The following is a 14221-nucleotide window of genomic DNA, read 5'->3' as shown; positions in this document are numbered from 1 at the left end:
AATTTATATAATCTTGTTTTTTCTCTCCCTCTAAATGCCTGTCCCAGTTTTGGCTTAAAGGTGCAATATGTAAGAATTTTGCAGTAAAATATCCAAAAACCACTAGGTCAGTGTTATATAGCCTATTTTGTTCACTTGAGTACTTACAATATCCCAAATGTTTCCAACTATTTGTAAATCGTGAGAAAATTGCAGTTTTAACCATGTAAATGTATAAATGTATCTAATAAACAGAGCTGCGTTACCTCATACTCATGACCGGAAAAGCGGCAGCTGCGCCGGCGACTGTGTCATAATAAAAGTCCCGCTGCTCGTGAGGCGTGTGTTGATCAATCGCTCCAGCTCCTCGTTCAGCTCCACAACACTCGCTCCTGCTCTGCTTCATACTACAGTAACATTAATAATCTCATCCATGAACATGATTTCTTCCTGAGTCCTATCCCGATTGTTTCCACCGGCTGTGAGGTGAAGACCACATGTCCCAAGATTCCCCGCTCAAACTTGGCATCATCAGGCTACGCCTTTGTTTTGAATAGGCTTCTAGCGGACAGAAAATATTACATATTGCACCTTTAATTTGCCCCAATAAAGTATAACAAGTTAGTGTAAGTAGCCTAAATTAGTTACCAAAAGCACAGCACTGATGAAATGTGAAAACCAGCTTAAAAAGCTTAGTTACCCATCTCAAAATTACTGTCCCTTTCCCTCCAATCATATTTTTCTGAGAGGATTTTCTGGTCTGGTGACAATTTAATAACTTACAAAACAGTAAAGCCCTACATTCCCTGCTGGGTTGTCAGCCAATCCTGGCATGCTTTATTTTGTTTCTGCTCAAAGGCCTAAGATAGCTTTTTGAGCCGTACCCATTAACAAACATAAGAGAATTGGGAACATGCAAATGTGTTAAGTTACTGAAAAATTAACTTGAAATCTCAGGGATACTTCAAGTAAATATTTTAGGTTATTGGTGCTCAGCTGACAAACACATTTCAGAATCCCTGCATTACATGAACAAATATTAATAATATTACATGGCCTTCTTAATATGAAATATTTTTGTCCAGAATCAATAGGTCACCGGATATGATGGAGATATTTAACATAACTTGTTTAGTAACACATCCTCGCATCATCGTTTAGCAACTTGAAGAATTATTCATCTCATACATGGTCTAATTAATTGAGAGGTGCTTTGGTGTTCAGAAGCATGGATCACAAACATATTTTCTATATTGCGGGGAAAAAAATAATTTGATAGAATCATTAAAATTTACTGCCATTGTATGAATGTGTGATCATGTAATCCATAATGAAGTAACTGTAATCTGATTTGGAGCAATTTAATATGTAATTTAATGTAATTACAAATATTTTATGTTTTTAAATCTAATTACAAAATTAAGATAACATGTAAAGTTACTACCCTTCTTACACTAGACAAGCACGGAATATCAACTAGTCTAGTATGTTTATTTTACATAAACATTCACATGTGTTTCATTAAAAGTGCAATGTGCAAATTTTTGACTTAAGCATAAAAATACCATAATCTGTTTGCAGAGATTTAGGAAACATAAAGTTCAAGTACTTGTTTCTCAGTGATAAAGCCAGTTATTCTACTTTGAAATGTGCATTAGGGGTCAGAATGTCTGTTTTTGTTTTGATCTGTGATCCCGCCCACTGACAATTTACCCAATAGTATTTCGACACAGCAGGTTGCCAGTTGGTGGAAAACACAGCATATTTTGTCAGAAACTAACTGGTTCATTAATCACAGATAAGTCCTCAATCTGGCAACCCGTGTGAGTCTGGAGTCTGAGGAGGAGCGGGGAAACAACTCTGTCCAATATTTTGACTTTGGATTGCAGAAACCAATTCAGCAGCTAGCAATCAGTATAACATACTTTAAGTACATTTGCAAAATACACAAAACGCACACTGGCCATCACACACGTGTACCGAATCTCTGTCCAAAAGTATTGAGGGCAATGCAACTATACATTCACTCTTTCCTATTCTTTTGTGCTTTGCCATCAGGATGCGTCTTTCTGAGACTTTTACGGAAAAAGAAACTGCATGTTTTAATAAAGAGGAATGTGATCAGTGCAACAACTGAGAGTAAGAAGGCCACTACGTCCAGGCAGTGGTACTGATACCAGCTCAGGTCATGTGCCTGAACTCGAAGATGTTTAGCTCCTTTATTCCTCATCACAAACTCGATCCAGAAAACTGCCTGGTCCAGAGGCTTCATTGGCTGATCATGGTGGATTCTGGACAGTCTCATGATGCTTTCTTTGTACCTGATTAGAGAAGAAAAAGAAGCGCCGATTAACACATGACAAACTCTACAGAAGTACAACTGAGAAACACCATTTTATGGTTCTTTCTAATGGATTATTTCAAATTTATGAAAGACTTAACTCACGATGGATTATTTAAGACAGTCTTGAGCGCGTCCACCAGGTCTTTGGACTCCATTGTGTTGATATCAAGAACAACAGCAGCTCCTTTGGTTTTCATGTGCATCATGTTATCAGACTGATCACCAAACAGTGGCAAACCCACCATTGGGACGCCATGATAAATAGCCTCATACAGTCCATTTGTCCCACCATGGGTAATGAAGGCCTTTGTTTTTGGATGTCCTGTCAGATAAAATGAAGTCAGTATCTACAATGATCAGGCATAACATTATGACCACCTTCCTAATATTGTGTTGGTCCCCCTTTTGCTGACAAAACAGCCCTGACCCGTCAAGGCATGGACTCCTCTAGACCCCTGAAGGTGTGCTGGTGTATCTGCACCAAGATGTTAGCAGGTAAGCAACGCACACACTACCGGCCATCCACGTGATGTAAAAGAAAACGTGATTCATCAGACCAGGCCACCTTCTTCCATTGCTCCGTGGTCCAGTTCTGATGTCACGTGTCACTGTTGGCTCTTTCGGCGGTGGACAGGGGTCAGCATGGGCACCCTGACTGGTCTGCAGCTATCCAGCTCCATACGCAACAAACTGAGGCACTGTATATTCTGACACCTTTCTATCAGAACCAGCATTAACTTCTGGAGCAGTCTCAGCTACAGGAGCTCATCTGTTGGATCGGAAACACACGGGCCAGCCTTCACTCCCCACGTGCATCAGTGAGTCTTAACCACCCATGACCCTGTCTCAGGTTCACCACTGTTCCTTCCTTGGAGCACTTTTGACAGATACTGACCACTGCAGACTGGGAAAACCCCACAGTTCTGGAGATGCTCTGACCCAGTCGTCTAGTCGTCTCAATTTGGTCCTTGTCAAACTCGCTCAAATCCTTACGCTTGCCCATTTTTCCTGCTTCTAACATCAACTTTGAGGACAAAATGTTCACTTGCTGCCTAATATATCCACCCACAGGTGCCGTGATGAAGATATACAGTGGTGTGAAAAGTGCTTGCCCCTTCCTGATTTTTTATTTTTTTACATGTTTGTCACACTTTAATGTTTCAGATCATCAAACAAATTTAAATTTTAATCAAAGATAACACAAGTAAACACAACATGCAGTTTTTAAATGAAGGTTTTTATTATAAAGGGAAAACAACCAACCCACATGGCCCTGTGTGAAAAAGTGCTTGCCCCCTAAACCTAATAACCACCCTTAGCAGCAACAACCGCAATCAAGCATTTGCATAACTTGCAATGAGTCTGTTACAGCGCTGTGGGGGAGTTTTGGCCCACTCGTCTTTGCAGAATTGTTGTATTTCAGCCACATTGGAGGGTTTGAGCATGAACCGCCTTTTTAAGGTCATGCCACAGCATCTCAATAGGATTGAAGTCAGGACTTTGACTAGGCCACTCCAAAGTCTTCATTTTGTTTTTCTTCAGCCATTCAGAGGTGGACTTGCTGGTGTGTTTTGGATCATTGTCCTGCTGCAGAACCCAAGTTCGCTTCAGCTTGAGGTCACAAACAGATGGCCAGACATTGTCCTTCAGGATTTTTTGGTAGACAGCAGAATTCATGGTTCCATTTATCACAGCAAGTCTTCCAGGTCCTGAAACAGCAAAACAGCCCCAGACCATCACACTACCACCACCATATTTTACTGTCGGTATGATGGTCTTTTTCTGAAATGCTGTGTTACCTTTACGCCAGGTGTAATGGGACACACACCTTCCAAAAAGTTCAATTCTCGTCAGTCTGAAGATTATCTTCCCAAAAGTCTAGGGGATCATCGAATGTTTTCTGGCAAAACTGAGACGAGCCTGTATGTTGTTTTTGCTCAGCAGCAGTTTTCGTCTTGGAACCGCCATGCAGGCCATTTTTGCCCCGTCTTGTTCTTATGGTGGAGTCATGAACACTGACCTTAACTGAGGCAAGTGAGGCCTGCAGTTCTTTGGATGTTGTTGTGGGGTCTTTTGTGACCTCTTGGATGAGTCATCGCTGCGCCCTTGGGGTAATTTTGGTCGGTCGGCCACTCCTGGGAAAGTTCACCACTGTTCCATGTTTTCGCCATTTGGGGATAATGGCTTGGGAATAAAAGCTTTTGAAATTGCTTTTTTTTTTTTACCTTTTCCAGACTGATATATTTTAAATTACTTTCTTTCTCATTTGTTCCTGAATTTCTTTGGATCTCAACATGATGTGTTGCTTTTGAGGATCTTTTGGTCTACTTCACTTTGTCAGGCAGGTCCTATTTAAGTGATTTCTTGATTGCGAACAGGTGTGGCAGTAATCAGGCCTGGGTGTGGCTAGAGAAACTGAACTCATGTGTGATAAACCACAGTTATGTTTTAACAGTACTTTTTCACACAGGGCCATATGGGTTTGGATTTTGTTATTCACTTCACCTGTTAGTGCTCATAATGTTGTGCTGATTGGTGTATTCGATATCAATTATTGTTCTTTGTGTATAACAAGCACACATGACAACACTTTCCTTACCGAGCAAATCATTCTGTGGGATCCATTCGTAGAGTTTAGTATTGGGGGCGAGGGTTTCTGGTGTTTTTCCACTGTAACGCCAAACAACCTGTGGAGACAGTACTGAGCATATGAACACCTGAGTAACAGAAAAGTTGGGTTCTGTAAACATTTTATTTGTTTTTCTTACTGTGAAATGTATTTTTAAAGGTGCCCTAGAACTTTTTTTTAAAAAGATGTAATGTAAGTCTAAGTTGTCTCCTGAATGTGTCTGTGAAGTTTCAGCTCAAAATACCCTATAGATTTTTTTTAATTCATTTTTTAACTGCCTATTTTGGGGCATAATTAGAAATGAGCCAATTCAGGATGTGTGGCCCTTTAAATCTGGTGCTCCACGCCCCAAGAGCTCGTGCTTGCCTTAAACAACATAAAAATGTTCAAGCAGCTAATATAACCCTCAAAATTGATCTTTACAAAGTTTATCATGCAACATTTCTAATTGCGCAAGTACAGTGTTTATTTTGATGTTTCCATTTGATTCTGAATGAGTTTGATAGCGCTCCGTGGCTAAAGCTAACATTACACACTGTTGGAGAGATTTATAAAGAATGAAGTTGTGTTTATGAATTATACAGACTGCAAGTGTTTAAAAATGAAAATAGCGACAGCTCTTGTCTCCGTGAATACAGTAAGAAACGATAGTAACTTTAACCACATTTAACAGTACATTAGCAACATGCTAACAAAACATTTAGAAAGACAATTCACAAATATCACTAAAAATATCATGATATCATGGATCATGTCAGTTATTATTGCTCCATCTGCCATTTTTCGCTGTTGTTCTTGCTTGCTTACCTAGTCTGATGATTCAGCTGTGCACAGATCCAGACTTTAATACTGGCTGCCCTTGTGTAATGCCTTGAACATGAGCTGGCATATGCAAATATTGGGGTCGTACATATTAATGATCCCGACTGTTATGTAACAGTCGGTGTTATGTTGAGATTCGCCTGTTCTTCGGAGGCCTTTTAAACAAATGAGATTTATATAAGAAGGAGGAAACAATGGAGTTTGAGAATCACTGTATGTCATTTCCATGTACTGAACTCTTGTTATTTGACTATGCTGAGGTAAATTCAGTTTTTGAATCTAGGGCACCTTTATGCTAGTAAACCGTTTAAGACACATCTACAGATCTGAGGTTGTTAATAGTACATGATTACATTCTGTGATGAACAGATTTAGTTTGGGCTTTCATGCACATATAGACATTGATCAGCACACATACATGGATCACATCAAATATGGCAAACTGAGAAGCTTAAACGTGCTTTACTGACACAAGGTTTATTCTCACGTGTCTCACAAGTACAGCTGAGCTTCGTGCTTTATGTGGATAAAAGCCAAATTAAACCTGTTCATCATATTAGGTGATTGTCTCTCTTCAGAGGACTTGGAATAAAGCATTCGATTCATATATATTACCTTTCTTTATGACCTTTTTGAAGCTTGAAAGTTTTGGTGGTATGAATGGACTTTGAATAGAGGGACAGAAATATCTCAGGTTTCATTGAAAAGTGTGTCAAAGATGAAAGAAAGTCTTATGGGCTTGAAACTGCATGAGGGTGAGTGATTGATGACAGAATTACACACCTTTTGAGGGATCTGACCAAGAGCAGAAGCAATAGTATTTGCTTTTTCCATTGTCAGGTTGTTGATCATGGAACCCAATGAGAAAACAACAATGCCATGATCTCCTGAGCTCTGAACAAACTTCTCCAGATCCTAAAAGACACAAATGAACACATACTGTTACACAAAAACAGATTACAAGATTTGATGCACCATTTATACCCGTGGTTCCCAAACCTGTCCTGGATGACCCCCAGCCCTGCACATTTTGTATGTCTCCCTCATCTATCACACCTGATTCAACTCATGTGCTCATTAGTAGAGACAGAAAGACCTGAAACGGGTGTGTCAGAAATAGGGAGACATACAAAATGTGCAGGGCTGGGGGTCCTCCAAGACAGGTTTGAGAACAACTGATATATACCATAAAAACTACTTAATATAACAAATGTATTTATACAGGAAATAGCAATTTTGGGTACTAGAAATGTATTGCTCTCTTGAAAGTGTTCATTCTGGTTCTGAACACACAAAAAAAACATAATGCACTCTAAACACCCCATTTTTCGACCAAGCAAGATTCAGATGGTCTGCATGGCCCATTTTGCTGGAAGATGGCATAGTAACTGTTGTTCTAAAGAATCCGTGTATTTTGACAAGATGACATTTACTGCAAGCAATATTAAAATGCAAATTATTTCATTATATTGTCACGGAGCCCCTAAAGAGACATGGTGATGGAAAAAAGAAAAGTTTCCCCCAAGAAAAGTTGAGAACAAATGCAAAGTTGGTAATTGCACTGACATGTTTTTTTTTTTTTTTTTCCTTCAGCCAGCTTTTCATTAGTAACTTATACTGAATTATTTTCCATCATAAATGGATATCGTATAAATTACAATGTTACTTGATCTATTCAGGTTAGAATTCCTTAATTTACGTATGATGCATATTATAATGCAAAATAAAACAAAATGTAAAAACATAAAAAAAAAATCTGAAAAGCATGTATTTAAAAATAAAATATGGCAAAGCAAAGTCATTACCTTTGACAGAGGTTTGGCAGGTTTGCAGTGTAGTCCTCCAACAAATTTAAAGTTAGGCAGGAGTGGGCGTGGATACTCAAAATCCCAGTAAGTTCTAATCAACCAGATGTCAGTTTTTCCTATGGTCTCACACATTGATGAAGGTTTTCCTGTGACATAAGGAGAGATATAGTCTGCTGATGTACATTAGATCAAGTCACAAGATTAAACAGTGTCTAGAATGAGAGTACTGCACAATGAAAGCACGTGCGTAAAAGCTGCCCCCAATCAAACAATATGAAATAATAAAAACACACCCAATACTTCAGTGTAAAGCGGATCTATAAACCATGGCATCAGTTGAAATGCAGTCGAAAAAATGGTGTAGAGGAGCGTGTTTTCAGCTCTCTCTATGAAGCTCATGTGGTCAGTGAGGTGACCCTGCACAGCCATCGCAGGAACATAGGACGGTGGAGTGGAGATCTGACCACAATTCCGCTCTAAAAGATACGCAAATATTGCGCGCAGTGAGACGACGTGCGGGATCTTCAGCTTTTGTGCCATCAGGTCAGAGAATGGCATCATCGGATCAGAAAAAAGCACATCATAATGAGATTCCTGAAGCGTGTGTAAAAGATCCTCATTGTGGAACAAGCCCTTGTAAAATTCATTAAAGAACTCCACGAACTTGGACATCAGTCGCCAGAACTTGAGCACTCTCTCGTATGTGGAGCCCGGGTCATCCGTCCAGGGATGAATCGCCTCATGCAGTACAGCACTGGCCTCTTCCTTTTCCGTCTTGACTTTGTACACTTGGAAGTCGAACCGCTCCTTCCGTGTGTAATCTACAGTAGGCGATGAAGAACTGACCAGAACCGTCACACTGTGGTTCTTATTGACCAGCGCGTCTAAAACCACACGCATGTTGTGCCAGTGGCTGAACTCGCCCGGTAACACCAGAACCCTGCCAGCCTCTGCTCCACACAGCAGTGCGAGCACAAACACAGCCCCAGATATCATGCTGAAGTGTTTGTGCAGTTGATCTGGGGAGCGATGATCCTTCAGATCAGACTGAACTCTTGATCGTCACGTGATTAATGTGGACTTCAGCTTCAGGAAGTTCATGGCGGGCAATATGAATAGAGTCATCGAGACAGAACTGCTTCAGTAAATGCATTGATCTACAATATATAGCCTAACACACTGACGTGTTTATGTAGTATGTATATGTAGTTACTTACAGCAATGTTTTTAAAAGATAAATTATCTGCCATTATTTGAGGATTAGTGTGGTCAACTAGCCTTACCTGCGTTGTTAACATATTTTAGACTAATGTTACATTGGTTAAAGACTTGTTTATTTTTTAATGTACTTAATCTTGTATGTTAGTCAATGCCGTCTTAATGTTCATTGGGGTTTCAATAATCCCATTACAACTGAGGGCTTCAATAATGTTTTATGACTGTTATCTTGATGATTTTCAGAGAGACTGAAAAATGATTGTCAGCTCACTGCACAATGGGTCAATGGACAAGCAGCATAAACAGCAAATAAGTGAAATGTAAAATGAATACAGGTTTGTTAAAGGTTTATTCAATAAAATAAGAAGAAGGGAGTGGCTTGCAAACATATATATGTATAGTATGTAGATGGCACATCCGACCACTGTAGACACGTTGGCGCGCCGCCATCTTGGAACAGTCAACATGTCGTCACTCACAGTAAGAATCAATGATGCCACAACATTGCACAGCTTCTGGTAGTAAAAACCACCAAGATATAAAGTCACAAAAAATTGGATAATCTTTCACTGGTGAGAATGTGCTGGCTTGAGTTTTTATATTAAAGGGCACCTATTATGCAAAATTCACTTTTACATGGTGTTTGACCATAAATGTGTGTTGGCAGTGTGTGAGCAAAACCACCCTAGAATGAGAAAAATCCACCCAGTGTTTTTTTTACAATCTCAATAATTCATAAGCACTGTCTCAGAACGCCCTGTTCTAAGATTGCTCTCGCTGTGACGTAGAATTGCGCTAAGCCCCGCCCACGTGGTTTGATTGACAATCTGGTTTTGGCATAGACCCCGCCGTCTGTGATCTGTCATCCATCCTCCATTGTTTCAACGACAGCCGGCAATGTCTCCTAAGAAACATAAGTGTTCTGTTGTGGGATGTAATAATGAACATAGTAGTTTTCACTTACTTCCGACATCAGAGACTCTGAAAACGCAGTGGATGGATTTTATTTAAGAAGGAAAGGCGCCACTCAAAAACCCAAAATACGTTTATGTTTGCGTGAATCATTTTTTGACTGACTGTTTTGAGAACGAGGGTCAGATCAAAGCAGGTCTTGCTTCAAAGTTAATCCTCAAGTGTGGATCGTTGCCTACTGCTCGCGATCCAACGTCACCTCCAGAAGAAGTAAGTGTATTTAATGTTTTTTTGAGCAAATAGTCATTTCATTCGATGTCAGCCAATTCAATAACAAATGCGTCTAAGGTTGTTGTCGTCGTCGTAGAAAGTCTGTGTATATAATTTAAACCTTGTTTGTATAGTGTGTATCTAACGTACTTAGCAAACGTTATCACAGTATTTGTGTTTGTAGTTTCAAAAAATTGCGCGAACGTTATCACAGTGTGTGTGTGTGTGTGTGTGTGTTGCACATCCATAATTGCAAAGGGGACGCGATTAAAACTCTATAAGTACATAAATGTATCAAATAACCATTCAGAGACGTCCTGCTCCATTCTCAATTGTGTTTCTTCTGCCGGAGTCTCTTCATCATCTGGGTCTGATTCCGGTTCAAACATGTACGGCTGAATGCCATACAAAACAGCGGGTCTCTCACTCTCAGCCATTCTGCTTCACTGACTGTTTATCGCCATAGGTATGCAAGTTACGCCCTCATCCAAAGGCAGGGCGGGGATATGCAGCTCATTTATATTTAAGGTGGTACACACCAAAACAGCTCTTTTTAAAACAGGCCCCAAAAATGTCAGTTTCAAATGGTTATAATAAATTAACTGTGGGGTATTTTGTGCTGAAACTTCACAAATACATTCTGGGGACACCCAAGACCAATATTACATCTTGAAAAAAGGGGCATAATAGGTGCCCTTTAACTCACAATTACAGAGTTTTAAACTATGGTAACTTTTTAGTGTCGCGTCAGCTGACGCATTCGTCTTGTTGTATTGTGATAGTTTAGCAAAATCATCTGCTCATATAGATATAGATATTCATACATGCATCTAACTATGCTTGGAGATGCACAATAAACTTGCTCTTAAATGTTTATACAGTTTGGTATTTAGTATGATTTCCCATTTAGTCTAGTATGATTTGATTTTCAAAACTGCTCAAACTTTTTAAACCATGTTATTTTTTTCAGTTGCACGCATGTCCATCAACTTCTCTCTCCCTTTGCCATCAGTCCAAACATCAGCTGAGCTGAAACATAATACAGACAGGTAATAGTCAGCAGAATCACAAAGCCTAAAATAAGCACTCTAAATTAATATCAATATGATAAGGAATTTTATTCTTTATTACACATGAAATAAGGAATAATTTTACCTCTCCACCTACTACTATCACGTGCCACTCAATAATACCCCCCTCCCCCACACTGCAAAAAAAAGATCCATTGCCTGCCTGGATCTTCAGTTCTCCCGTCACTTTCACCAGCTCATCACCCGCACAGATTCACTGTATCACCACCAGCTAAGTCTGCAAGCTAACTATCATCTTCCGTAATCCTTGCCAACTGCATTCCTGCTCTGTTCTCCCATATCCATTCAATAAAGACTTTTGTTTGTACTCACCTCGTCTGTCCACTTCTGTTTATGACAGAAGAACAGACCGCAAAAAGTAGGAGACATTAGCTGGGAGTTTGGAGGACAGATCGCAGCGGTGGCTCAATCCAGCAACGATATGTTTACTTACACCGAGGGATTCTGTCTACTCGCCCACGCCTGCTCCTTGGATGATGAAACCATCAAGGTGTTGTATCGGGTTGGAGTAAACTTTGTTGATCCCAGAGAACTCCCCGATCCCACCAGATTGGACTGGAGAGAGACCATCTACCTATGTCTGGAGAGCTTCCTTCCCCAGTATGTATCACAGCCAGCCCCAGAATCTCATCCTAAGGTGGCTGCTAGTCCAAAGTCCCATCCTAAGATGGCGCCATTCTGGAGCCTCTACCCGTCATGACCTCCAGAGTCTCGTCCCATCATGTCCACCATTTCAGAGTCTCATCCCACCATGGCTACAGAGTCTGAACTCGGAACTATGTCTGAACTATGACTCTAACTCCCTTCCTTGTCCAGGATCCAGAAATGACCCCCTTCCTCGTAGAGAGCCCAGAGATGGCTCCAGTCCACTCCAGTGCAAGCTCCAGCCCGAGTCTGCTCCAGTGGTTTGGTTTTACAGCAGCTCGAAGAAAAAGTTATTATTGAGCTAAAGTAAGTTTTTGATAGAATCACTTCTGTTGTAAAAACTGTATTATTAGCGGCAAACCTCAGGATAAACAGAGAGAGACTAATATTAGCGTAGACGCCATTCTTCTTCTGATGTAGCGAGTACATCAGGTGTTATAGGAAGTGTTCCTGGTTCCGGCTGACCTAATTTTTGCAGCCTAACTATTAACATGATTTGAATTATAGAAGTAGATAATGTATTGTGTGTATGCCAGGTTAAAGAGATGTGTTTTTAGTCTATATTTAAACTGACAGAGTGTGTCTGCTTCCCGAACAGTGATAGGAAGATTGTTCCAGAGTTTAGGTGCCAAACAGGAGAAGGATCTGCCGCCTGCGGTTGATTTTGATATTCTAGGTGTTATCAGCTGGCATGTGTGTCTGTAGGTTTAAAGAAAACCTTTGTGTCCAACTTCTCTGTCGCCTGGAAATTAAGTCCCTCGAACACTGTTGTGTCCAGAAAATGTATCTTATTTTCTCTCAGTTCCCACTTGATATTGATAGAGTCATGATGTCCATTAAGAATGTCCTCAAATTAAAAAAAAAAAATCTTTTGTATGTTCCCATACCCCCACACATCATCCAAATATCTTAAGTAACAGGTGGGTAGCTTTGTACACTTCTCCCAGACTGACTCTTCCTATATAAATGTCTGCATATGCCGGGCGAATAATTTTTTGTAAGACTTAACTTCAAAAACTTCAAAACCGATGCTTCCAGTCTGTTAGGATCCGGGTACTTCCTAAACCATTCCCTCACAGCTCTTAATCCTTTGTCTGTCTCTATGTTTGTATATAAACTTTCAACATCCATAGAAAATAATCTTGCTTCTGGATTCAGTGTCAAGTTCCTTACCTTCTGCAAAAAATCATCAGTATCTTTAATATAGCTATCATGCTTGGTAGATAATGGGTTGAGATAAAAGTCTATGAATTCTGCTACCACAGTCAAACTATAGGTCTATCCGGGGGCATATTGGGAAAAGGCCATGCAGATTTTTTTTGTGAATTTTGGGTAAAATATAAAATCGTCTCCCTCTTGGTGTACCCTGTCCTGTTATGTATTCCACTTGTGATTTTGTAAGATGGCCTTCTTTTTGTAAAGTGTCCAGCTCTTGTTTGATCTCCTCTACTGAATCCATAAAAATTGGTTTAGTTAGAAGCTTGAAAAATTCCTGGTCTTCCAACTGTCTATTTGCTTCTCTAACATATTGCTCTCTGTCCATATCGGCTGGTTTTATTACCAGAGGGGAATCCAAGCTCAATCTCCTTAAAGCCTCCCTTTCCCCTGTTGTAATATTACAACATTCCTTTTCCTCCAACCATCCAGCAATCACCTTCCTATCATCTCTGAAAGTCTGTTCCTAGTAGCGATGGGACCAGACAAAGAATGAGTGTTTCGTGTTTGCTTATGTAGGGAGATAATGAGCCGGTGTGTGCGTGATGAGTGACTATCTAAAGCAGGTGTGATGATGGCTGAATAAGTGTGCAGGTGTGAGTCAAGAGGGATTATGGGAAATGTAGTGTGACCAGTGATGGTGAATGAGGGTTGTGACAGTTACCTGATCATTGGTTCATGTGTCCTACCTGCTCTCTCTCATTACCCTCCTCATTTCTACTCCTATTTATTCTTCTTGCGTTTGCAGTCCAGTGCAAGTTTGTCATCATATGTTCCTGTCCTGTCCAGCCCAGCTGCCAGTTGTGTTTTCCCACACAGGGTAGTTGTTGTTTAATTTTATTATTTGATTCAGTAAAAGCCCATTTTGACCTCTGAGTCCTTACCTCATCCCTCACCAGAAACCTGACATCAGTTCTCGCCTTTTCCGAAAAAGCTCTGTTCGGCTTTTTAACGGGTGATTCCCCGGAGGTTCGGGATTCAGCATGCTCCATGCCAACCTTTCTCAAGTATAGGGCTGTGTCCGAAATCGCCCCCTATACCCTTAAATAGGGCACTAACTATGTTGATACCTATGTGAATATGTTATGTAAATCTTCCGTCACTGACAGTTAGGGTCTGTTTTTTTCCTGGGGTTCCCACACTTTTGTCAATTGCCCCATTCTCCTCAATGACATGAATGCATTATGAGATCACATGACAACTCAGATATGAAATATGCATAATAACAATAACTTTGCATTTTTTTTAAGCAATAAACATATGAAATAGCACTTGTCTTTCCTGGAGG

General features: G+C 40.2%; 1 protein-coding gene across 1 annotated transcript; it reads right to left on the bottom strand.

The window, feature by feature from the left end:
• Window positions 1-987: 987 nt before the first annotated feature.
• Window positions 988-8578, bottom strand: LOC137033617 (UDP-glucuronosyltransferase 2A1-like). The gene is made up of 6 exons (XM_067405693.1): window positions 7876-8578; window positions 7580-7728; window positions 6558-6689; window positions 4923-5010; window positions 2426-2645; window positions 988-2300 (listed from the first exon to the last, which is right to left on the bottom strand). The coding sequence occupies exons 1-6, from the start codon at window positions 8576-8578 to the stop codon at window positions 2003-2005; spliced, it is 1590 nt and encodes a 529-aa protein (XP_067261794.1). The 3' UTR covers window positions 988-2002.
• Window positions 8579-14221: the final 5643 nt, after the last annotated feature.

Source organism: Chanodichthys erythropterus, chromosome 13 (assembly GCF_024489055.1).
Source record: "Chanodichthys erythropterus isolate Z2021 chromosome 13, ASM2448905v1, whole genome shotgun sequence".
In the NCBI taxonomy this organism is placed as follows: Eukaryota; Metazoa; Chordata; class Actinopteri; order Cypriniformes; family Xenocyprididae; genus Chanodichthys; species Chanodichthys erythropterus.
The sequence above is the reverse complement of the archived record's forward strand: the minus strand, read 5'-3'. Positions and strand labels throughout refer to the sequence as shown.